General features: G+C 56.7%; 1 protein-coding gene across 2 annotated transcripts in view; it reads right to left on the minus strand.

Annotated features, from left to right (window-relative positions):
* The window catches only part of EEIG1 (estrogen-induced osteoclastogenesis regulator 1), a 379,290-nt gene that overhangs the window by 50,431 nt on the left and 302,269 nt on the right, over positions 1–26,590 (minus strand). For both annotated transcript variants that reach the window (XM_078646674.1, XM_078646675.1), the window contains 3 exons: positions 9,255–9,359; positions 6,243–6,432; positions 1,210–1,331 (listed from right to left, as the gene is read on the minus strand). In XM_078646674.1, the coding sequence (XP_078502800.1) occupies positions 1,210–1,331; positions 6,243–6,432; positions 9,255–9,359 (417 nt within the window). The remainder of the gene's footprint in view (positions 1–1,209; positions 1,332–6,242; positions 6,433–9,254; positions 9,360–26,590) is intronic.

The raw sequence follows: 26,590 nt of genomic DNA on the forward strand, positions 1-26,590 counted from the left end.
AAAGCACTGCACCTAGAGCTCTCATAAAGCACTGCACCTAGAGCTCTCATAAAGCACTGCACCTAGCGCTCTCATAAAGCACTGCACCTAGAGCTCTCATAAAGCACTGCACCTAGAGCTCTCATAAAGCACTGCACCTAGCGCTCTCATAAAGCACTGCACCTAGCGCTCTCATAAAGCACTGCACCTAGCGCTCTCATAAAGCACTGCACCTAGAACTCTCAAAGCACTGCACCAAGAGCTCTCATAAAGCACTGCACCAAGAGCTCTCATAAAGCACTGCACCTAGAGCTCTCATAAAGCACTGCACCTAGAGCTCTCATAAAGCACTGCACCTAGCGCTCTCATAAATCACTGCACCAAGAGCTCTCATAAAGCACTGCACCTAGAACTCGCAAAGCACTGCACCAAGAGCTCTCATAAAGCACTGCACCAAGAGCTCTCATAAAGCACTGCACCTAGAGCTCTCATAAAGCACTGCACCTAGAGCTCTCATAAAGCACTGCACCTAGCGCTCTCATAAAGCACTGCACCAAGAGCTCTCATAAAGCACTGCACCAAGAGCTCTCATAAAGCACTGCACCTAGAACTCTCATAAAGCACTGCACCCAGCGCTCTCATAAAGCACTGCACCTAGCGCTCTCATAAAGCACTGCACCTAGCGCTCTCATAAAGCACTGCACCTAGCGCTCTCATAAAGCACTGCACCAAGAGCTCTCATAAAGCACTGCACCTAGCGCTCTCATAAAGCACTGCACCAAGAGCTCTCATAAAGCACTGCACCAAGAGCTCTCAAAGCACTGCACCTAGAGCTCTCATAAAGCACTGCACCTAGCGCTCTCAAAGCACTGCACCTAGAGCTCTCATAAAGCACTGCACCTAGCGCTCTCATAAAGCACTGCACCTAGCGCTCTCATAAAGCACTGCACCTAGCGCTCTCATAAAGCACTGCACCAAGAGCTCTCATAAAGCACTGCACCTAGCGCTCTCATAAAGCACTGCACCTAGCGCTCTCATAAAGCACTGCACCTAGCGCTCTCATAAAGCACTGCACCAAGAGCTCTCTGCTGTCTCTCTCTCTCCTTCAGTAGCGTCTCACTTCCACTTCAGAAGGGAAGGAGTACCACTGCCCTCCCCCCACCTCCAGGCCTCGGGGTCTCACACCTTGCTGACCCCCCCTCCCCCCTCTCCCCCCCCCCACACACACACCTTCCTTGTCACCGACATCAGTGAAATCCTGGCTCTGGACGATCTTTTCCACAATATCATCCGCGTCCATCCGAGTGTCATCGACCCAGGAGGGGCGGCTCTCCACCGAGTCTGTCTTCCTGCTACAAAGACAAAAGCATGAACAGCATCAGCACCAGCAGTAACGAGCAGCTTCAGCTGTAATGAGCAGCTTCAGCTGTAACGAGCAGCATCAGCTGTAACGAGCAGCATCAGCACAAGCAGTAACGAGCAGCATCAGCACCACCAGTAATGAGCAGCGTCAGCACCAGCAGTAACGAGCAGCATCAGCACCAGCAGTAACGAGCAGCATCAGCACCAGCAGTAACGAGCAGCACCAGCAAAAATGAGCAGCATCAGCACCACCAGTAATGAGCAGCGTCAGCACCCGCAGTAACGAGCAGCATCAGCACCAGCAGTAACCAGCAACATCAGCGCCAGCAGTAACGAGCAGCACCAGCAGTAATGAGCATCATCAGCACCACCAGTAATGAGCAGCGTCAGCACCCGCAGTAACGAGCAGCATCAGCACCAGCAGTAACGAGCATCAGCACCACCAGTAATGAGCAGCGTCAGCACCCGCAGTAACGAGCAGCATCAGCACCAGCAGTAACGAGCAGCGTCAGTACCAGCAGTAACGAGCAGCACCAGCAGTAACGAGCAGCATCAGCACCACCAGTAATGAGCAGCGTCAGCACCCGCAGTAACGAGCAGCGTCAGTACCAGCAGTAACGAGCAGCACCAGCAGTAATGAGCAGCATCAGCACCACCAGTAATGAGCAGCGTCAGCACCCGCAGTAACGAGCAGCATCAGCAGTAACAAGCAGCATCAGCGCCAGCAGTAACGAGCAGCACCAGCAGTAATGAGCAGCATCAGCACCACCAGTAATGAGCAGCGTCAGCATCAGCAGTAACGAGCAGCATTAGCGCCAGCAGTAACGAGCAGCGTCAGCACCAGCAGTAACGAGCAGCGTCAGCACCAGCAGTAACGAGCAGCATCAGCACCAGCAGTAATGAGCAGCATCAGCACCACCAGTAATGAGCAGCGTCAGCACCCGCAGTAACGAGCAGCATCAGCACCAGCAGTAACGAGCAGCATCAGCACCCGCAGTAACGAGCAGCACCAGCAGTAACGAGCAGCATCAGCACCACCAGTAATGAGCAGCGTCAGCACCCGCAGTAACGAGCAGCGTCAGTACCAGCAGTAACAAGCAGCACCAGCAGTAATGAGCAGCATCAGCACCACCAGTAATGAGCAGCGTCAGCACCAGCAGTAACGAGCAGCATCAGCAGTAACGAGCAGCATCAGCGCCAGCAGTAACGAGCAGCACCAGCAGTAATGAGCAGCATCAGCACCACCAGTAATGAGCAGCGTCAGCATCAGCAGTAACGAGCAGCATTAGCGCCAGCAGTAACGAGCAGCGTCAGCACCAGCAGTAACGAGCAGCATCAGCACCAGCAGTAACGAGCAGCGTCAGCACCAGCAGTAACGAGCAGCGTCAGCACCAGCAGTAACGAGCAGCATCAGCACCAGCAGTAATGAGCAGCATCAGCACCACCAGTAATGAGCAGCGTCAGCACCCGCAGTAACGAGCAGCATCAGCACCAGCAGTAACGAGCAGCATCAGCGCCAGCAGTAACGAGCAGCACCAGCAGTAATGAGCAGCATCAGCACCACCAGTAATGAGCAGCGTCAGCACCAGCAGTAACGAGCAGCATTAGCGCCAGCAGTAACGAGCAGCGTCAGCACCAGCAGTAACGAGCAGCGTCAGCACCAGCAGTAACGAGCAGCGTCAGCACCAGCAGTAACGAGCACCAGCAGCACCAGCAGCATCAGCTGTAATGAGCAGCACCAGCAGTAACGAGCAGCTTCAGCTGTAACGAGCTGCATCAGCTGTAACAAGCAGCATCAGCACCAGCAGCATCAGCACCAGCATCATCAGCACCGGCAGTAACGAGCAGCTTCAGCTGTAATGAGCAGCTTCAGCACCAGCAGTAACGAGCAGCACCAGCAGTAATGAGCAGCATCAGCGCCACCAGTAATGAGCAGTGTCAGCACCAGCAGTAACGAGCAGCATCAGCACCAGCAGTAACGAGCAGCATCAGCACCAGCAGTAACGAGCAGCATCAGCGCCAGCAGTAACGAGCAGCACCAGCAGTAATGAGCAGCATCAGCACCACCAGTAATGAGCAGCATCAGCACCAGCAGTAACGAGCAGCATCAGCACCAGCAGTAACGAGCAGCATCAGCGCCAGCAACGAGCAGCGTCAGCACCAGCAGTAACGAGCAGCGTCAGCACCAGCAGTAATGAGCAGCGTCAGCACCAGCAGTAACGAGCAGCATCAGCGCCAGCAGTAACGAGCAGCATCAGCGCCAGCAGTAACGAGCATCAGCGCCAGCAGTAACGAGCATCAGCGCCAGCAGTAACGAGCAGCATCAGCGCCAGCAGTAACGAGCAGCATCAGCGCCAGCAGTAACGAGCAGCACCAGCAGTAACGAGCAGCATCAGCGCCAGCAGTAACGAGCAGCATCAGCGCCAGCAGTAACGAGCAGCATGAGCGCCAGCAGTAATGAACAGCGTCAGCACCAGCAGTAACGAGCAGCATCAGCACCAGCAGTAACGAGCAGCATCATCAGCACCAACAGTAACGAGCAGCACCAGCAGTAATGAGCAGCGTCAGTACCAGCAGTAACGAGCAGCACCAGCAGTAACGAGCAGCATCAGCGCCAGCAGTAACGAGCATCAGCGCCAGCAGTAACGAGCAGCATCAGCACCAGCAGTAATGAGCAGCATCAGCACCAGCAGTAATGAGCAGCATCAGCACCAGCAGTAACGAGCAGCATCAGCGCCAGAAGTAACGAGCATCAATGCCAGCACTAACGAGCAGCATCAGCGCCAGCAGTAACGAGCAGCATCAGCGCCAGCAGTAACGAGCAGCATCAGCACTCTATCCTTCCCCAGAGCTCCTGCACTCGATCCTTCCTCCGAGCTTCCTGCACTGGATCCCTCCCTCCTGTTTTGGATCCCTCCCTCCAGCACTGGATCCTTCCCTCCTGCACTGGATCCTTCCCTCCTGCACTGGATCCTTCCCTCCTGCACTGGATCCTTCCCTCCTGCACTGGATCCTTCCCTTCTGCACTGGGTCCCTCCATCCAGCACTGGGTCCCTCCATCCAGCACTGGGTCCCTCCATCCAGCACTGGGTCCCTCCATCCAGCACTGGGTCCCTCCATCCTGCACTGGATCCCTCCTTCCTGCACTGGAGCCTTCCCTCCTCCACTGGATCCTTCCCTCCAGCACTGGATCCCTCCCATCAAGCACTGGGCCCTTCCCTCCAGCACTGGGTCCATCCCTCCTGCACTGGATCCCTCCTGCACTGGATCCCTCCCCCCTCCACCACTGGATCCTTCCCTCCTGCACTGGATCCCTCCATCCAGCACTGCATCCCTCCATCAAGCACTGGGTCCTTCCCTCCTGCACTGGATCCCTCCCTCCAGCACTGGATCCTTCCCTCCCGCACTGGATCCTTCCCTCCCGCACTGGATCCCTCCCTTCTGCACTGGATCCTTCCCTCCTGGACTGGGTCCTTCCCTCCTGCACTGGGTCCTTCCCTCCTGCACTGGGTCCTTCCCTCCTGCACTGGATCCTTCCCTCCAGCACTGGATCCTTCCCTCCAGCACTGGATCCTTCCCTCCAGCACTGGATCCTTCCCTCCTGCACTGGATCCTTCCCTCCTGCACTGGATCCTTCCCTCCTGCACTGGATCCTTCCCTCCAGCACTGGATCCCTCCCTTCCTCCAGCACTGGATCCTTCCCTCCTGCACTGGATCCTTCCCTCCTGCACTGGATCCTTCCCTCCTGCACTGGATCCTTCCCTCCTGCACTGGATCCTTCCCTCCTGCAGTGGGTCCTTCCCTCCTGCACTGGGGTCCGTCCCTCCTGCACCGGGGTCCCTCCATCCTGCACTGAGTCCCTCCATCCTGCACTGGATCCCACCATCCAGCACTGGGTCCCTCCATCCAGCACTGGGTCCCTCCATCCTGCACTGGATCCCTCCATCCTGCACTGGATCCCTCCTTCCTGCACTGGATCCCTCCCTCCTCCACTGGATCCTTCCCTCCTCCACTGGATCCTTCCCTCCAGCACTGGATCCCTCCCATCAAGCACTGGGTCCTTCCCTCCTGCACTCGATTCCTCCCTTCCTCCACCACAGGATCCTTCCCTCCTGCACTGGATCGCTCCCTCCCTCCACTACTGGATCCTTCCCTCCTGCACTGGATCCCTCCATCCAGCACTGGATCCTTCCCTCCAGCACAGGATCCTTCCCTCCTGCACTGGATCCATCCCTCCTGCACTGGATCCCTCCTGCACTGGATCCCTCCCTCCTGCACTGGGTCCTTCCCTCCTGCACTGGGTCCTTCCCTCCTGCACTGGGTCCTTCCCTCCTGCACTGGGTCCTTCCCTCCAGTACTGGGTCCCTCCATCCAGCACTGGATCCCTCCCTCCTGCACTGGATCCCTCCCTCCTGCACTGGATCCCTCCCTCCTGCACTGGATCCCTCCCTTCCTCCTGCACTGGATCCTTCCCTCCAGCACTGGGTCCCTCCCTCCTGCACTGGGTCCTTCCCTCCAGTACTGGGTCCCTCCATCCAGCACTGGATCCCACCCTCATGCACTGGGTCCTTCCCCCCTGCACTGGGTATTTCCCTCCTGCACTGGGTCCCTCCCTCCAGCACTGGATCCCTCCCTCCAGCACTGGACCCCTCCATCCAGCACTGGACCCCTCCATCCTGCACTGGACCCCTCAATCCAGTACTGGATCCCTCCCCAGCACTGGATCCTTCCCTCCTGCACTGGATCCCTCCCCAGCACTGGATCCTTCCCTCCTGCACTGGATCCCTCCCCAGCACTGGTTAGTTCAGGTAAGAAGCGCAGACTTTCCTTGATAAGTCCTGCAGACTGTTCTGTAGGCAGCGGTGCAACGCTCTGCAAGTCATTCATTCATTCATCCTTACCGGAGCGCGCGGTCACTTAGGAGTGGGGGTCTCGGTGGACGAGGTGGCCGGTCCGGCTTGTGCTCCTTCTCGCCCTGGGTGGCCTCGGGGTTCAGGCCCCCCGAGGCCGAGGCGCTGCTGCTCGTGGAGGTGGTCCGCCGGTGGGTGAGGTCTGAGAGGCTGGAGGAGTGGGAGTGCTCAGTGCTGTACCCTACAAGGAGGAGGGCAGAGGAGGAGGGTGAGCCTGGCACATGGGCAGAGGGCACACAGGGTGAGGGGTGAGCCTGGCACATGGACAGAGGGCACACAGGGTGAGGGGTGAGCCTGGCACATGGACAGAGGGCACACAGGGTGATGGGTCAGGCATGGCACATGGACAGAGGGCACACAGGGTGATGGGTCAGGCATGGCACATGGACAGAGGGCACACAGGGGGATGGGTCAGGCATGGCACATGGACAGAGGGCACACAGGGTGATGGGTCAGGCATGGCACATGGACAGAGGGCACACAGGGTGATGGGTCGGGCATGGCACATGGACAGAGGGCACACAGGGTGATGGGTCCGGCATGGCACATGGACAGAGGGCACACAGGGTGAGGGGTGAGCCTGGCACATGGACAGAGGGCACACAGGGTGATGGGTCAGGCATGGCACATGGACAGAGGGCACACAGGGTGATGGGTCAGGCATGGCACATGGACAGAGGGCACACAGGGTGATGGGTCAGGCATGGCACATGGACAGAGGGCACACAGGGTGATGGGTCAGGCATGGCACATGGACAGAGGGCACACAGGGTGATGGGTCAGGCATGGCACATGGACAGAGGGCACACAGGGTGATGGGTCGGGCATGGCACGTGGACAGAGGGCACAGGGTGATGGGTCGGGCATGGCACGTGGACAGAGGGCCTTCAGGGTGATGGGTCGGGCATGGCACGTGGACAGAGGGCACACAGGGTGATGGGTCGGGCATGGCACGTGGACAGAGGGCACAGGGTGATGGGTCAGGCATGGCACATGGACAGAGGGCACACAGGGTGATGGGTCAGGCATGGCACATGGACAGAGGGCACAGAGGGCGATGGCTCAGGCATGGCACATGGACAGAGGGCACACAGGGTGATGGCTCAGGCATGGCACATGAACAGAGGGCACTCAGGGTGATGGGTCAGGCATGGCACATGGACAGAGGGCACAGAGGGTGATGGGTCAGGCATGGCACATGGACAGAGGGCACACAGGGTGATGGGTCGGGCATGGCACGTGGACAGAGGGCACAGGGTGATGGGTCGGGCATGGCACGTGGACAGAGGGCCCTCAGGGTGATGGGTCGGGCATGGCACGTGGACAGAGGGCACACAGGGTGATGGGTCGGGCATGGCACGTGGACAGAGGGCACAGGGTGATGGGTCAGGCATGGCACATGGACAGAGGGCACACAGGGTGATGGGTCAGGCATGGCACATGGACAGAGGGCACACAGGGTGATGGGTCAGGCATGGCACATGGGACAAAGGGCACAGAGGGCGATGGCTCAGGCATGGCACATGGACAGAGGGCACACAGGGTGATGGCTCAGGCATGGCACATGGACAGAGGGCACACAGGGTGATGGGTCGGGCATGGCACATGGACAGAGGGCACACAGGGTGATGGGTCCGGCATGGCACATGGACAGAGGGCACAGAGGGTGATGGGTCGGGCATGGCACATGGACAGAGGGCACACAGGGTGATGGGTCAGGCATGGCACATGGACAGAGGGCACACAGGGTGATGGGTCAGGCATGGCACATGAACAGAGGGCACTCAGGGTGATGGGTCAGGCATGGCACATGGACAGAGGGCACACAGGGTGAGGGGTGAGCCTGGAACATGGACAGAGGGCACAGAGGGTGATGGGTCAGGCATGGCACATGGACAGAGGGCACAGAGGGTGATGGGTCAGGCATGGCACATGGACAGAGGGCACAGAGGGTGATGGGTCAGGCATGGCACATGAACAGAGGGCACTCAGGGTCATGGGTCAGGCATGGCACATGGAAAAAGGGCCCACAGGGTGATGGCTCAGGCATGGCACATGGACAGAGGGCACAGAGGGTGATGGGTCAGGCATGGCACATGGACAGAGGGCACAGGGTGATGGGTCAGGCATGGCACATGGACAGAGGGCACACAGGGTGATGGGTCGGGCATGGCACATGGACAGAGGGCACACAGGGTGATGGCTCAGGCATGGCACATCGACAGAGGGCACACTGGGTGATGGGTCAGGCATGGCACATGGACAGAGGGCACACAGGGTGATGGGTCAGGCCTGGCACATGAACAGAGGGCACACAGGGTGAGGGGTGAGCCTGGCACATGGACAGAGGGAACAGAGGGTGATGGCTCAGGCATGGCACATCGACAGAGGGCACACTGGGTGATGGGTCAGGCATGGCACATGGACAGAGGGAACAGAGGGTGATGGCTCAGGCATGGCACATCGACAGAGGGCACACTGGGTGATGGGTCAGGCATGGCACATGGACAGAGGGCACACAGGGTGATGGGTCAGGCATGGCACATGGACAGAGGGCACACAGGGTGATGGGTCAGGCATGGCACATGGACAGAGGGCACACAGGGTGAGGGGTGAGCCTGGCACATGGACAGAGGGCACAGAGGGTGATGGGTCAGGCATGGCACATGGACAGAGGGCACACAGGGTGATGGGTCAGGCCTGGCACATGGACAGAGGGCACACAGGGTGATGGGTCAGGCCTGGCACATGGACAGAGGGCACACAGGGTGAGGGGTGAGCCTGGCACATGGACAGAGGGCACAGAGGGTGATGGGTCAGGCATGGCACATGAACAGAGGGAGCGGAGAGTCAAAGAGGGAGAGGGTTGCAGAGTATTACAGGATGGGGAGAGTTGCAGAGAGACAGAGTTGTGGGATCGGAGGGTGAAGGATAGCAGGAGGCCGAAGAGTGAAAGGACAGGCCAGAGCAGGGGAGGGAGCCAAGAATCACATCCTTACTCACCGGATACTCTGGAGTGCTGACTGGCATAGCTGGAGTTGCGGGAATGCCCCGAATGGAACACTTCTTCTGGGCTCGACAGGTGGTGGTCCGGCTCTTCGGGGACGCCTGTTCGAAAACACAAGACAGGGATGGCTGCAAGGAGGACATTCACAGGAAGGGGGACATATGCACCAAGCCCCAGTCTGGGCCACGCTTGTGCGACAAAACCTTGGTGGAAAAATAGGGGGAGACAGTGGGATGGATACCGGGTGTCACCAGGAAGCAGGGGCTTCAGACGAACGAGCAGACATGACCAGAAGCAGGCTCTCCTACAGGACAACCCTGGCTCACCAGGGCTCGTCCTCCCACGCGGCTCTCGATCAGGAAAGGACGATCCTAGAAACATTATAGGCTCATGATGGCTCCTTTCCACATATGTCTGACTCACGAGGGACTGGCCTAGCACATACATCACTGACGTATGAGGGGGCGGGTCTCCACACACCTCTGGCTCATGAGCGGCCTCTCTATCACACAATGCTGGCTCATGAGGCTACCCCCATCCACACACCACCAGTTCATAAGGGACTGTCCTACGCATAACCCTCGCGCTTGAGGCTACCTTACCACACACTACAGGCCCATGAGGGGCGGTCTATCACTCACTACTGGATCAATAGAAGACATCCCTTAAATCATTCCCGGCTCACAAAGGGCTCCCTTTACACACACCTCTGCCTTCCACAAACCTCTGGCGCACGAGAGACTGGCCTCTTAAACACCATGAGAAGATGCCCTATCACACAGGACTTGCTCATGAGGGGCTGTCCTACCACACACACCTCTGGCTCATGTCCTACTACACACACCTCTGGCTCATGTCCTACCACACACACCTCTGGCTCATGTCCTACCACACACACCTCTGGCTCATGTCCTACCACACACACCTCCGGCTCATGTCCTACCACACACACCTCCGGCTCATGTCCTACCACACACACCTCCGGCGCATGTCCTACCACACACACCTCCGGCTCATGTCCTACCACACACACCTCTGGCTCATGTCCTACCACACACACCTCCAGCTCATGTCCTACCACACACACCTCCGGAGCATGTCCTACCACACTCACTTCTGGCTCATGTCCTACCAAACACAGCTCTGGCTCATGTCCTACCACACTCACTTCTGGCTCATGTCCTACCACACACACCTCCGGCGCATGTCCTACCACACACACCTCTGGCTCATGTCCTACTACACACACCTCTGGCTCATGTCCTACCACACACACCTCCGGCTCATGTCCTACCACACACACCTCCGGCTCATGTCCTACCACACACACCTCCGGCTCATGTCCTACCACACACACCTCTGGCTCATGTCCTACCACACTCACCTCTGGCTCATGTCCTACCACACACACCTCTGGCTCATGTCCTACCACACTCACCTCTGGCTCATGTCCTACCACACACACCTCTGGCTCATGTCCTACCACACACACCTCTGGCGCATGTCTAACCACACACACCTCCGGAGCATGTCCTACCAAACACACCTCTGGCTCATGTCCTACCACACTCACCTCTGGCTCATGTCCTACCACACACACCTCTGGCTCATGTCCTACCACACACACCTCTGGCGCATGTCCTACCACACTCACCTCTGGCGCATGTCCTACCACACACACCTCTGGTGCATGTCTAACCACACACACCTCCGGAGCATGTCCTACCAAACACAGCTCTGGCTCATGTCCTACCACACTCACCTCTGGCTCATGTCCTACCACACACACCTCCGGCGCATGTCCTACCACACACACCTCTGGCTCATGTCCTACTACACACACCTCTGGCTCATGTCCTACCACACACACCTCCGGCTCATGTCCTACCACACACACCTCCGGAGCATGTCCTACCACACTCACTTCTGGCTCATGTCCTACCAAACACAGCTCTGGCTCATGTCCTACCACACTCACTTCTGGCTCATGTCCTACCACACTCACTTCTGGCTCATGTCCTACCACACACACCTCTGGCTCATGTCCTACCACACACACCTCCGGCGCATGTCCTACCACACACACCTCTGGCTCATGTCCTACTACACACACCTCTGGCTCATGTCCTACCACACACACCTCCGGCTCATGTCCTACCACACACACCTCCGGAGCATGTCTAACCACACACACCTCCGGAGCATGTCCTACCAAACACACCTCTGGCTCATGTCCTACCACACTCACCTCTGGCTCATGTCCTACCACACACACCTCTGGCTCATGTCCTACCACACTCACCTCTGGCTCATGTCCTACCACACACACCTCTGGCTCATGTCCTACCACACACACCTCTGGCGCATGTCTAACCACACACACCTCCGGAGCATGTCCTACCAAACACACCTCTGGCTCATGTCCTACCACACTCACCTCTGGCTCATGTCCTACCACACACACCTCTGGCTCATGTCCTACCACACACACCTCTGGCGCATGTCCTACCACACTCACCTCTGGCGCATGTCCTACCACACACACCTCTGGTGCATGTCTAACCACACACACCTCCGGAGCATGTCCTACGAAACACAGCTCTGGCTCATGTCCTACCACACTCACCTCTGGCTCATGTCCTACCACACACACCTCCGGCGCATGTCCTACCACACACACCTCTGGCTCATGTCCTACTACACACACCTCTGGCTCATGTCCTACCACACACACCTCCGGCTCATGTCCTACCACACACACCTCCGGAGCATGTCCTACCAAACACAGCTCTGGCTCATGTCCTACCAAACACAGCTCTGGCTCATGTCCTACCACACTCACTTCTGGCTCATGTCCTACCAAACACAGCTCTGGCTCATGTCCTACCACACTCACTTCTGGCTCATGTCCTACCACACTCACTTCTGGCTCATGTCCTACCACACACACCTCTGGCTCATGTCCTACCACACACACCTCCGGCGCATGTCCTACCACACACACCTCTGGCTCATGTCCTACTACACACACCTCTGGCTCATGTCCTACCACACACACCTCTGGCTCATGTCCTACCACACACACCTCCGGCTCATGTCCTACCACACACACCTCCGGCTCATGTCTAACCACACACACCTCCGGAGCATGTCTGTTGGACCTGGCCCTCCAATGTCCTACCAAACACAGCTCTGGCTCATGTCCTACCACACTCACCTCTGGCTCATGTCCTACCGCACACACCTCCGGCTCATGTCCTACCACACACACCTCTGGCTCATGTCCTACCACACACACCTCTGGCGCATGTCTAACCACACACACCTCCGGAGCATGTCCTACCACACTCACCTCTGGCACATGTCCTACCAAACACAGCTCTGGCTCATGTCCTACCACACTCACCTCTGGCTCATGTCCTACCACACACACCTCTGGCTCATGTCCTACCACACACACCTCTGGCGCATGTCCTACCACACTCACCTCTGGCACATGTCCTACCAAACACAGCTCTGGCTCATGTCCTACCACACACACCTCTAGCTCATGTCCTACCACACACACCTCTGGCTCATGTCCTACCACACACACCTCTGGCTCATGTCCTACCACACACACCTCCGGCTCATGTCCTACCACACACACCTCCGGCTCATGTCCTACCACACACACCTCCGGAGCATGTCCTACCAAACACAGCTCTGGCTCATGTCCTACCAAACACAGCTCTGGCTCATGTCCTACCACACTCACTTCTGGCTCATGTCCTACCAAACACAGCTCTGGCTCATGTCCTACCACACACACCTCTGGCTCATGTCCTACCACACACACCTCTGGCTCATGTCCTACTACACACACCTCAGGCTCATGTCCTACCACACACACCTCTGGCTCATGTCCTACCACACACACCTCCGGCTCATGTCCTACCACACACACCTCCGGCTCATGTCTAACCACACACACCTCCGGAGCATGTCTGTTGGACCTGGCCCTCCAATGTCCTACCAAACACAGCTCTGGCTCATGTCCTACCACACTCACCTCTGGCTCATGTCCTACCGCACACACCTCCGGCTCATGTCCTACCACACACACCTCTGGCTCATGTCCTACCACACACACCTCTGGCGCATGTCTAACCACACACACCTCCGGAGCATGTCCTACCACACTCACCTCTGGCACATGTCCTACCAAACACAACTCCGGCTCATGTCCTACCACACACACCTCTGGCTCATATCCTACCACACACACCTCTGGCTCATGTCCTACCACACACACCTCTGGCTCATGTCCTACCACACACAGCTCCGGCTCATGTCCTACCACACACACCTCCGGCGCATGTCCTACCACACACACCTCCGGCGCATGTCCTACCACACTCACCTCTGGCGCATGTCCTCCCACACACAGCTCCGGCTCATTTCCTACCACACACACCTTTGGCTCATGTCCTACTACACACACCTCTGGCTAATGTCCTACCACACACACCTCTGGCTCATGTCCTACCACACACACCTCCGGCTCATGTCCTACCACACACCTCCGGCTCATGTCCTACCACACACACCTCTGGCTCATGTCCTACCACACACATCTCTGGCTCATGTCCTACCACACACACCTCTGGCTCATGTCTTACCACACACACCTCTGGCTCATGTCCTACCACACTCACCTCTGGCTCATGTCCTACCACACTCACCTCTGGCTCATGTCCTACCACACACACATCTGCCTCATGTCCTACCACACACACCTATGGCTCATGTCCTACCACACACACCTCTGGCGCATGTCTAACCACACACACCTACGGAGCATGTCCTACCAAACACACCTCTGGTTCATGTCCTACCACACACACCTCTGGCGCATGTCTAACCACACACACCTCCGGAGCATGTCCTACCAAACACAGCTCTGGCTCATGTCCTACCACACTCACCTCTGGCTCATGTCCTACCACTCACACCTCTGGCTCATGTCCTACCACACACACCTCTGGCGCATGTCTAACCACACACACCTCCGGAGCATGTCCTACCAAACACACCTCTGGCTCATGTCCTACCACACTCACCTCTGGCTCATGTCCTACCACACACACCTCTGGCTCATGTCCTACCACACACACCTCTGGCGCATGTCCTACCACACTCACCTCTGGCGCATGTCCTACCACACACACCTCTGGTGCATGTCTAACCACACACACCTCCGGAGCATGTCCTACCAAACACAGCTCTGGCTCATGTCCTACCACACTCACCTCTGGCTCATGTCCTACCACACACACCTCTGGCTCATGTCCTACCACACACACCTCTGGCGCATGTCCTACCACACTCACCTCTGGCGCATGTCCTACCAAACACAGCTCTGGCTCATGTCCTATGTTGGACCCGGCCTCATGGCGTGGTCCTACCCCCCCGCGTGGTGGGCCCCGAACGACATCGGCCCTCTGCCGAGCCTCGGGCGGCCCTTGCCCGGCCCTGCACGCCCCAACACTGCTGGTCCGGTTACCACCCCGGGCCACCACTACCGGCCTAACTCCATCCTGGGCCATCACGTCACGAACCACGTCCTGGGCACGAGGCCTCGCCCGATTCCATCTTGGACCCACCACGTCACGACCACGTGGCCTTGGCCCCGACCAAGGCCCCAGCGAAGCCCCGACATCGAGGCACCAAGATCCACCCAGGTGGTCGAGTGGCCACTCAACAGATCCCAGAGGAGGGAAGTTCGATGGACCTCCAGCCGTCCCCAGACGCCTGGTATCGATCGCCCTCCGGCCTCCCCGGGCGCTGGCTCCACCCCCCTGCTGGGTGTCTGGACACCATCATCCTGGCTCCTCTGACCCCCAGGCGCGAGGGTCCGGACATCAAAGGACTCTAGTCCTATATCTGGGCCAGCCCCGGAGTAGGACGGCAGTTGTATCCTGGACTGGAAGCCCTGCTGACGCTGTCGCGGCCGACACCAGAAGAACTCTTTTGCCTGTAACCTGAAGAGACCCTGAGAGCCTGCTGGCGCTGCCGCGGCCTACCTTCTCTGAAAACCATCTTGGGAGCCTGCTGGCGCTGCCGCGGCCCACCTTTGCTGATCCATCTTGGGAGCCTGCTGGCGCTGCCGCGGCCCCCCTTTGCTGAACCATCTCGAGAGCCTGCTGGCGCTGCCGCGGCCCATCTTCGCCGAAACCACCTCGAGGCCTGCTGGCGCTGCCGCGGCCTCCTCTCCGTAAAGACCACCTGTCGAGTCCTGCTGGCGCTGCCGCGGCTCGGCCTCTCGGAACCCCCGGCTCGAGGATTGAGAGCTGTGCGCAGGGTATCCCTTCTTACACCCGTACTGAGACTGTCCCGCTACCCTGTCCCTTCCTTTACGAGACTTTACAGATCCACCGATCTGCCTGTATATATCGCTAAGAACAAGCAACCTTTTCTCTTGATAAAGCCTAAGAACTATCTTCTTGTGTGGTGTCCGTTTGTAGTGTTGGGGTTACTCTGCTGTACGATCCTAGGAGAGGGCCCTCACCCAGGAGGCCTCTCGGTAACGCTCGGCTACTTCTCGGCGGAGAGGTGGACCTAGGGGTGGTCAGTCAGACATCTTCTGCCTCCCCCGGGATCGCCTTTCTAACATCCTACCACACACACCTCTAGCTCATGTCCTACCACACACACGTCTGGCTCATGTCCTACCACACACAGCTCCGGCTCATGTCCTACCACACACACCTCCGGTGCATGTCCTACCACACACAACTCCGGCTCATGTCCTACCACACACACCTCTGGCTCATATCCTACCACACACACCTCTGGCTCATGTCCTACCACACACACCTCTGGCTCATGTCCTACCACACACAGCTCCGGCTCATGTCCTACCACACACACCTCCGGCGCATGTCCTACCACACACACCTCCGGCGCATGTCCTACCACACTCACCTCTGGCGCATGTCCTCCCACACACAGCTCCGGCTCATTTCCTACCACACACACCTCTGGCTCATGTCCTACCACACACACCTCTGGCGCATGTCCTACCACACACACCTCTGGCTCATGTCCTACCACACACACCTCTGGCACATGTCCAACCACACACACCTCTGGCGCATGTCCAACCACGCACACCTCCGGCTCATGTCCTACCACACACACCTCCGGCTCACATCCTACCACACATATCTCTGGATCTTGTCATACCACACACACCTCCGGCTCATGTCCTACCAGACTCACCTCTGGCTCATGTCCTACCACACACACCTCTGGCGCATGTCCTACCACACACACCTCTGGCGCATGTACAACCACACACACCTCCAGCGCATGTACTACCAAACACAGCTCTGGCTCATGTCCTACCACACTCACCTCTGGCTCATGTCCTACCACACACACCTCTGGCTCATGTCCTACCACACACACCTCTGGCTCATGTCCTACCACACACAGCTCCGGCTCATGTCCTACCACACACACCTCCGGCGCATGTCCTACCACACACACCTCCGGCGCATGTCCTACCACACACAACTCCGGCTCATATCCTACCACACACAACTCCGGCTCATGTCCTACCACACACAGCTCCGGCTCATGTCCTACCACACACACCTCCGGCGCATGTCCTACCATACACAACTCTGGCTCATATCCTACCACGCATACCTCTGGCTCATGTCCTACCACACACACCTCTGGCTCATGTCCTACCACACACACCTCTGGGTCATGTCCTACCACACACACCTCCGGCTCATGTCCTACCACACACACCTCTGGCTCATGTCCTACCACACACAGCTCCGGCTCATGTCCTACCACACATACCTCCGGCGCATGTCCTACCACACTCACCTCTGGCTCATGGCCTACCACACACACCACTGGCTCATGTCCTACCACACACAGCTCCGGCTCATTTCCTACCACACACACCTCTGGCTCATGTCCTACCACACACACCTCTGGCGCATGTCCTACCACACACACCTCTGGCTCATGTCCTACCACACACACCTCTGGCGCATGTCCTACCACACTCACCTCTGGCACATGTCCTACCAAACACAGCTCTGGCTCATGTCCTACCACACACACCTCTAGCTCATGTCCTACCACACACAGCTCCGACTCATGTCCTACCACACACACCTCCGGTGCATGTCCTACCACACACAACTCCGGCTCATGTCCTACCACACACACCTCTGGCTCATATCCTACCACACACACCTCTGGCTCATGTCCTACCACACACACCTCTGGCTCATGTCCTACCACACACAGCTCCGGCTCATGTCCTACCACACACACCTCCGGCGCATGTCCTACCACACACACCTCCGGCGCATGTCCTACCACACTCACCTCTGGCGCATGTCCTCCCACACACAGCTCCGGCTCATTTCCTACCACACACACCTCTGGCTCATGTCCTACTACACACACCTCTGGCTAATGTCCTACCACACACACCTCTGGCTCATGTCCTACCACACACACCTCCGGCTCATGTCCTACCACACACCTCCGGCTCATGTCCTACCACACACACCTCTGGCTCATGTCCTACCACACACATCTCTGGCTCATGTCCTACCACACACACCTCTGGCTCATGTCTTACCACACACACCTCTGGCTCATGTCCTACCACACTCACCTCTGGCTCATGTCCTACCACACTCACCTCTGGCTCATGTCCTACCACACACACCTCTGCCTCATGTCCTACCACACACACCTATGGCTCATGTCCTACCACACACACCTCTGGCGCATGTCTAACCACACACACCTACGGAGCATGTCCTACCAAACACACCTCTGGTTCATGTCCTACCACACACACCTCTGGCGCATGTCTAACCACACACACCTCCGGAGCATGTCCTACCAAACACAGCTCTGGCTCATGTCCTACCACACTCACCTCTGGCTCATGTCCAACCACGCACACCTCTGGCTCATGTCCTACCACACACACCTCTGGCGCATGTCTAACCACACACACCTCCGGAGCATGTCCTACCAAACACACCTCTGGCTCATGTCCTACCACACTCACCTCTGGCTCATGTCCTACCACACACACCTCTGGCTCATGTCCTACCACACACACCTCTGGCTCATGTCCTACCACACACACCTCTGGCGCATGTCCTACCACACTCACCTCTGGCGCATGTCCTACCACACACACCTCTGGTGCATGTCTAACCACACACACCTCCGGAGCATGTCCTACCAAACACAGCTCTGGCTCATGTCCTACCACACTCACCTCTGGCTCATGTCCTACCACACACACCTCTGGCTCATGTCCTACCACACACACCTCTGGCGCATGTCCTACCACACTCACCTCTGGCGCATGTCCTACCAAACACAGCTCTGGCTCATGTCCTATGTTGGACCCGGCCTCATGGCGTGGTCCTACCCCCCCGCGTGGTGGGCCCCGAACGACATCGGCCCTCTGCCGAGCCTCGGGCGGCCCTTGCCCGGCCCTGCACGCCCCAACACTGCTGGTCCGGTTACCACCCCGGGCCACCACTACCGGCCTAACTCCATCCTGGGCCATCACGTCACGAACCACGTCCTGGGCACGAGGCCTCGCCCGATTCCATCTTAGACCCACCACGTCACGACCACGTGGCCTTGGCCCCGACCAAGGCCCCAGCGAAGCCCCGACATCGAGGCACCAAGATCCACCCAGGTGGTCGAGTGGCCACTCAACAGATCCCAGAGGAGGGAAGTTCGATGGACCTCCAGCCGTCCCCAGACGCCTGGTATCGATCGCCCTCCGGCCTCCCCGGGCGCTGGCTCCACCCCCCTGCTGGGTGTCTGGACACCATCATCCCGGCTCCTCTGACCCCCAGGCGCGAGGGTCCGGACATCAAAGGACTCTAGTCCTATATCTGGGCCAGCCCCGGAGTAGGACGGCAGTTGTATCCTGGACTGGAAGCCCTGCTGACGCTGTCGCGGCCGACACCAGAAGAACTCTTTTGCCTGTAACCTGAAGAGACCCTGAGAGCCTGCTGGCGCTGCCGCGGCCTACCTTCTCTGAAAACCATCTTGGGAGCCTGCTGGCGCTGCCGCGGCCCACCTTTGCTGATCCATCTTGGGAGCCTGCTGGCGCTGCCGCGGCCCCCCTTTGCTGAACCATCTCGAGAGCCTGCTGGCGCTGCCGCGGCCCATCTTCGCCGAAACCACCTCGAGGCCTGCTGGCGCTGCCGCGGCCTCCTCTCGGTAAAGACCACCTGTCGAGTCCTGCTGGCGCTGCCGCGGCTCGGCCTCTCGGAACCCCCGGCTCGAGGATTGAGAGCTGTGCGCAGGGTATCCCTTCTTACACCCGTACTGAGACTGTCCCGCTACCCTGTCCCTTCCTTTACGAGACTTTACAGATCCACCGATCTGCCTGTATATATCGCTAAGAACAAGCAACCTTTTCTCTTGATAAAGCCTAAGAACTATCTTCTTGTGTGGTGTCCGTTTGTAGTGTTGGGGTTACTCTGCTGTACGATCCTAGGAGAGGGCCCTCACCCAGGAGGCCTCTCGGTAACGCTCGGCTACTTCTCGGCGGAGAGGTGGACCTAGGGGTGGTCAGTCAGACATCTTCTGCCTCCCCCGGGATCGCCTTTCTAACATCCTACCACACACACCTCTAGCTCATGTCCTACCACACACACGTCTGGCTCATGTCCTACCACACACAGCTCCGGCTCATGTCCTACCACACACACCTCCGGTGCATGTCCTACCACACACAACTCCGGCTCATGTCCTACCACACACACCTCTGGCTCATATCCTACCACACACACCTCTGGCTCATGTCCTACCACACACACCTCTGGCTCATGTCCTACCACACACAGCTCCGGCTCATGTCCTACCACACACACCTCCGGCGCATGTCCTACCACACACACCTCCGGCGCATGTCCTACCACACTCACCTCTGGCGCATGTCCTCCCACACACAGCTCCGGCTCATTTCCTACCACACACACCTCTGGCTCATGTCCTACCACACACACCTCTGGCGCATGTCCTACCACACACACCTCTGGCTCATGTCCTACCACACACATCTCTGGCACATGTCCAACCACACACACCTCTGGCGCATGTCCAACCACGCACACCTCCGGCTCATGTCCTACCACACACACCTCCGGCTCACATCCTACCACACATATCTCTGGATCATGTCATACCACACACACCTCCGGCTCATGTCCTACCAGACTCACCTCTGGCTCATGTCCTACCACACACACCTCTGGCGCATGTCCTACCACACACACCTCTGCCGCATGTCCGACCACACACACCTCCAGCGCATGTACTACCAAACACAGCTCTGGCTCATGTCCTACCACACTCACCTCTGGCTCATGTCCTACCACACACACCTCTGGCTCATGTCCTACCACACACACCTCTGGCTCATGTCCTACCACACACAGCTCCGGCTCATGTCCTACCACACACACCTCCGGCGCATGTCCTACCACACACAACTCCGGCTCATATCCTACCACACACACCTCTGGCTCATGTCCTACCACACACAGCTCCGGCTCATGTCCTACCACACACACCTCCGGCGCATGTCCTACCATACACAACTCTGGCTCATATCCTACCACGCATACCTCTGGCTCATGTCCTACCACACACACCTCTGGCTCATGTCCTACCACACACACCTCTGGGTCATGTCCTACCACACACACCTCCGGCTCATGTCCTACCACACACACCTCTGGCTCATGTCCTACCACACACAGCTCCGGCTCATGTCCTACCACACACACCTCCGGCGCATGTCCTACCACACTCACCTCTGGCTCATGGCCTACCACACACACCACTGGCTCATGTCCTACCACACACAGCTCCGGCTCATTTCCTACCACACACACCTCTGGCTCATGTCCTACCACACACACCTCTGGCGCATGTCCTACCACACACACCTCTGGCTCATGTCCTACCACACACACCTCTGGCTCATGTCCTACCACACACACCTCTGGCTCATGCCCTACCACACACACCTCTGGCGCATGTCCTACCACACACACCTCTGGCTCATGTCCTACCACACACAACTCCGGCTCATGTCCTACCACACTCACCTCTGCTGCATGTCCTACCACACTCACCTCTGGAGCATGTCCTACCACACACACCTCCGGCTCATGTCCTACCACACACCTCTGGCTCATGTCCTACCACACACAGCTCCGGCTCATGTCCTACCAGACTCACCTCTGGCTCATGTCTTACCAGACTCACCTCTTTCGCATGTCCTACCACACACACCTCGGGCTCATGTCCTACCACACACCTCTGGCTCATGTCCTACCACACACAGCTCCGGCTCATGTCCTACCAGACTCACCTCTGGCTCATGTCTTACCAGACTCACCTCTTTCGCATGTCCTACCACACACACCTCGGGCTCATGTCCTACCAGACTAACCTCTGGCGCATGTCCTACCACATACCTCTGAATCATAAGACACTTCTTTACGACACACGGCTGGCTGATAAGAATACGTCCCTAACACATGCATGATGCTAACTCATGAGAGGGTTAGGCTACTACATAAAATTGGCTCATGATAGGGTCGCCTTATCACATGCTGCTGCCCCCTCCTTACACCGTGACTGTCAATTCTATGGCGTGGGCTACAGCTCCCTTCTCTGAGCAAAAAGCAAGAGATGGGAGGACACTTGGGAGAGTTTTTCTAGCAGAGATGATGTCCCTTTGAGAGCTTCGTCTGGGTACAGTGAGAAGAGTGCAAAGTGAACGTGATGAGCAGGATGAAACTACCTCATGGTGGACTAATTAAATGTCCCAAAAGGCAGATTAAAACTCAGAGCGGAAGGAATTCCTTCAAACCAATTAGCACAAAATGATCACACCGCTGGCTCATGAGAGAGCTGCGCTGCTACACACCGCTGGTTTGTGCACAGCCTGCCCTTCACACATCACGAGCTCATGAGGGGGTGCGCTGCGACACACCTCCGGTTTGTGCACAGCCTGCCCTTCACACACCGCGGGCTCATGAGGGGCTGCGCTGCTACACACCTCTGGTTTGTGCACAGCCTGCCCTTCACACACCGCAGGCTCATGAGGGGCTGCGCTGCGACACACCTCTGGTTTGTGCACAGCCTGCCCTTCACACACCGCTGGCTTATGAGGGGCTGCGCTACAACACACCTCTGGTTTGAGCACAGCCTGCCCTTCACACACCGCAGGCTCATGAGGGGCTGCGCTGCAACACACCTCTGGTTTGTGCACAGCCTGCCCTTCACACTCCACTGGATGATGAAGGCCAGCTATTCGACAACACTCCGCTGGCTCATAAGGGGCTGTCCTTCCGCACTGCTGGCTTATAAGGCGCACCCTTATCACACAGTGTTAGCTCATGTGTGGCTTCCTAACACATTCTACTGGCTTTCAGAGTGCTGTTCAACCAAATACTGCTGTTTATGAAGAGGCCCCTCCACCCCACACAGGTGGCTCATGAGGGGCTGCCCAATCAGATCCCGCTTGGCTCAAGAACAGGTTGCACTAACATACATCACTGGCTCATGAGGAGGTCTCTCTATCACATACTGTGGGCTCATGAGTAAATTCTCTACCAGACACTGTTGGGTTCGAGAAAGCAACCCTACCACATACTGCGAGATCATAAGAAAGTCCTCTTACAACGCACCGTGGGCTCATGACTGATTTACGTCCATGCACCGTGGGCTCATGACTGATTAACTGCCACGCACCGTGGGCTCATGACTGATTTACTGCCACGCACCGTGGGCTCATGACTGATTTACGTCCACGCACCGTGGGCTCATGACTGATTTACTGCCACACTCCGTGGGCTAATGACTGATTTACTTCCGCATACCGTGGGCTCAGGACTGATTTACTTCCCCACACCGTGGGCTCAGGACTGATTTACTGCCACACACCACACACCGTGGGTTCATGACTGATTTACTTCCACACACCGTGGGCTCAAGAATGATTTACTTCTACACACTGTGGGCTCATGACTGATTTACTTCTACACACCGTGGGCTCCAAAATGGAAATCTCTTGGCAAACAAAAATCAAAAAGTACGTGGCTGCGTTATGGTCTGAACTCACTAAGTAGTGTTCACCAATCACTGTACATGAATCACAAATGCAAATTCAGAATCCTCACCGCTGACCACCAATGTTAGAATTGGGGGTCTCTGGTTGGCACATTGTGACAAGCAGGGACCATCTCCTCTAGTCATGATGAGGGGGATTACCCTCTAAAATAACCCCTGCTCATCCTTTAGGTAGTGTGGCGCGAGAAGACAAGGCTTATCTCAGAGGCGTTATAGGCTAAGCATTTGTGAACACATACAGTACTCAGTGACAACACCACACATGGACTCCACACTAGTTTTGTATAAAAATAGTTAACTTTTATAACTTTTATATATTACTTAGCACAAGACCAACAAAAGGACAAAAATTACCATCATAATATTAGCAAATAAGAGTTCTCGTTTCAAGCGTATCTTTTAAGTCTGTGCGATTCGTATTCCTTCGTTTGGCCCTTTCCGGTGATGAACTGAACCCAAAAAGAGTAACACGCGCAGTGGACGCTTCTGTCCGATGCGCTCAAAGACGGAGTGCGAGTCGTACACAGTACCTTTGATGGAAGAGTTCGTCACGGACGATGCAGTGAAGACAACAGCGTTGCACGCGGCGGTGTCCTCCTCTACGTTGCGAGCTACGGCTCGTTGGGGCACGGAGTCGCTTTGCCAAGAGGGACGATGCGGTGTGCGGTTGAGGGTTGTTGCGGCGTACGAGCCGTACCTTTAAAAAGCGGGGCGCCTTCCAATCCCAGACAGCGCCGTGTGAGGCGGACAGTACACTGCAGGTGTGCGAGACGTACCCAGCCACTCTACTCGCTCGTATCTTCAATGCCAGCGGCAGGGTGTGCGTCGAGCAGTGCGGCTCGAAGAGGGAGGGTGAAGGGGTGTGCAGGGCGGGGCCCTCCTTTCACGGTGCAAGCTACGGCTCGTTGGGGGGCACGGAGTCGCTTTGATCGGGCGGAGACCTGGCACGAGGCTTCACAGAAGTCGAGTCTTCGAGGCGCACACAGCTCTCTGCTTCAGTATTACAGGGAAATCAGCGTTTTCCAGCAGCTCTCTTTAAGGCGGGGGAAGTCCACTAGTCCTGGGACTTCGTTCAGGAGGCAAGCTCACCCACAAGCCCTTGGAGATCTTTAAGCACAAGTTGATGCAAAAGTCTTTTCCAGTCTTTCTCCTCTCCTTCAGCAGCTAGGCAACCACTGCAGGCCAATCCCCCAGGTCAGGGACAGTACTCCTCCTTACAGTTTTCCCAGTTCCTTCTCGTCGGGCAGAGGTTTCTTCTTGTCAAAGCAGAATCTGATTTCTTGGGCTCAGGGTCCCAATACGTATACCACAATTCTTTTGTTCTTTCAGGCCAGGGGGCCTTTGCCTAGTTCAGCCCAGTTCTGGAGTACTTTGTTTACATGACTGGCTTCTCTATTCAGTGTGCAGGGCAGAGACATCAGACGCTCCCCAGGGGGTGGAGCCAGCATTGTGGTGGGAAGGCAAAATCCTATTCAGAGCCCAGGTGTACTCCTCCCACCCATCTGGATGTAAATCTCTCTATTCGCCATCGGGCTGCCCCAGCCTGTCTCCTGGAATTCCCCAGCCCTGTCACTCACAGAACCAGACAGCAGATACACATCCTAGCAGAGGCGGGCTGAAATGGTTAGGCAAGCAAATACCTACTTTCTAAAAGTGGTATTTGCAAACACAGAATATTAAAATCAACTTCACTAAAAGATGTATTTTATTATTCTGAGTTCAGGCATACTAAACTCAAATTTCTACCATGTTCCCTGAGTCTGTCAGGATTATAGAGTGTAATAATTCCATCAGCCCATTCTGGCCTATGAGAACAGGTAGCCTTGCAATAGTGAAAAACGAAAATGGCTGTAATTCACTATTAGGACATACCACACAAATCAGCGCTTGTCCTGCCTTATGCTTACAATGCACCCTGCCCTTGGGCGTACCATAGGGGTGACTCACATGAAGTAAAGGGAAGGTTTAGGGACTGCCAAGTGGGTGCACTTGCCCAGTCGGCATGACAGTACCAGACTGCACGCAGGTTCTGCAATGGCAGACTTTAGACACATTTTACAAGGTTGCTTCTGTGGGTGGCACAACCAGTGCTGCAAGCCCACTAGCAGCATTTGAAGTTACAAGCCCTGGGCACTCTTGGTGCACTTTACTGGGGTCTGACAGTAAACCAAATGAGCCAATTATGGAACCCAATCAATATTTACATTGTATACAGGGAGCACTTGCACTGTGGCACTGATTGGCAGTGGCACAGTGCTCTGAGCAGCTAACACCAGCAAAACACGAGGCACAGTAACAAAAAATGGAAGGGAGACCCACGTCAATGGTGCCAGGTCTAACTATCGTCTAACAAAATTCCTAGGTTTCTTGTCTTCCCGGTAGATTCAGGGCACTGCCCAGCCTCCGCTGGCCGCCATGGCTGATTCCAAAGTGATGGGCCCTTTCCGAACTCCACAACCTCTGTTCCCTGGAAGTCAGAAACAAGGTGAGTAGGGTTAGAGCCCTCCCTTTGATTCCTATTTCCCTCAGTCTCTGCGTTAATACTCAGCGGTTCACAGTATCAAATGCTGCTGAAAGGTCCAATTGGATGAGGACGGCTCCCCCCACTGTCCAACTGTTTACGAATCTCCTCTGTGGCCAAGGCCAGAGCTGGCTGTGGAGTGACGTGGTCTGAATCTGTGTTGGGCGGAACCTAGAAGGCCCTTGGGTTCTGGGTAACCAGTTGACTCCTGATTGATGGTTTTTCTAGAATCTTTGCAGCCAGCGGTCGGCAGGATATGGGTCGGTAATGTTTTACTTCAGTGGGGTCTAATGAGGGTTTCTTCAAAATGGGTCTGATGATTCTTTTTTCCAGTAAGAGGGGAAGGACCCTGACAAACAGACATTTAGGGGAGGGGTCGCACAGGTGCTCACCATGTCCGAGGCCAGATGAAGAATGGAGGGGGACAGGGATCCACCGGGAGCAAGATTCTTTGATGGTTTGGAGTTCTATACTGTACCATGGCGCCAAAGGTTGAACCCTTCGTTGTTTACTCGTTGTTTCTGGGGCCAAAGGTTAACTGCTTATCTGATCCAATTATCGAAATTGTCAGCAGCCTTATTGCTATCTGGAGCGAAGCTAGGG

The sequence above is a fragment of the Lissotriton helveticus genome, chromosome 5_2 (genome assembly GCF_964261635.1).
Source record: "Lissotriton helveticus chromosome 5_2, aLisHel1.1, whole genome shotgun sequence".
NCBI classification, from domain to species: Eukaryota; Metazoa; Chordata; class Amphibia; order Caudata; family Salamandridae; genus Lissotriton; species Lissotriton helveticus.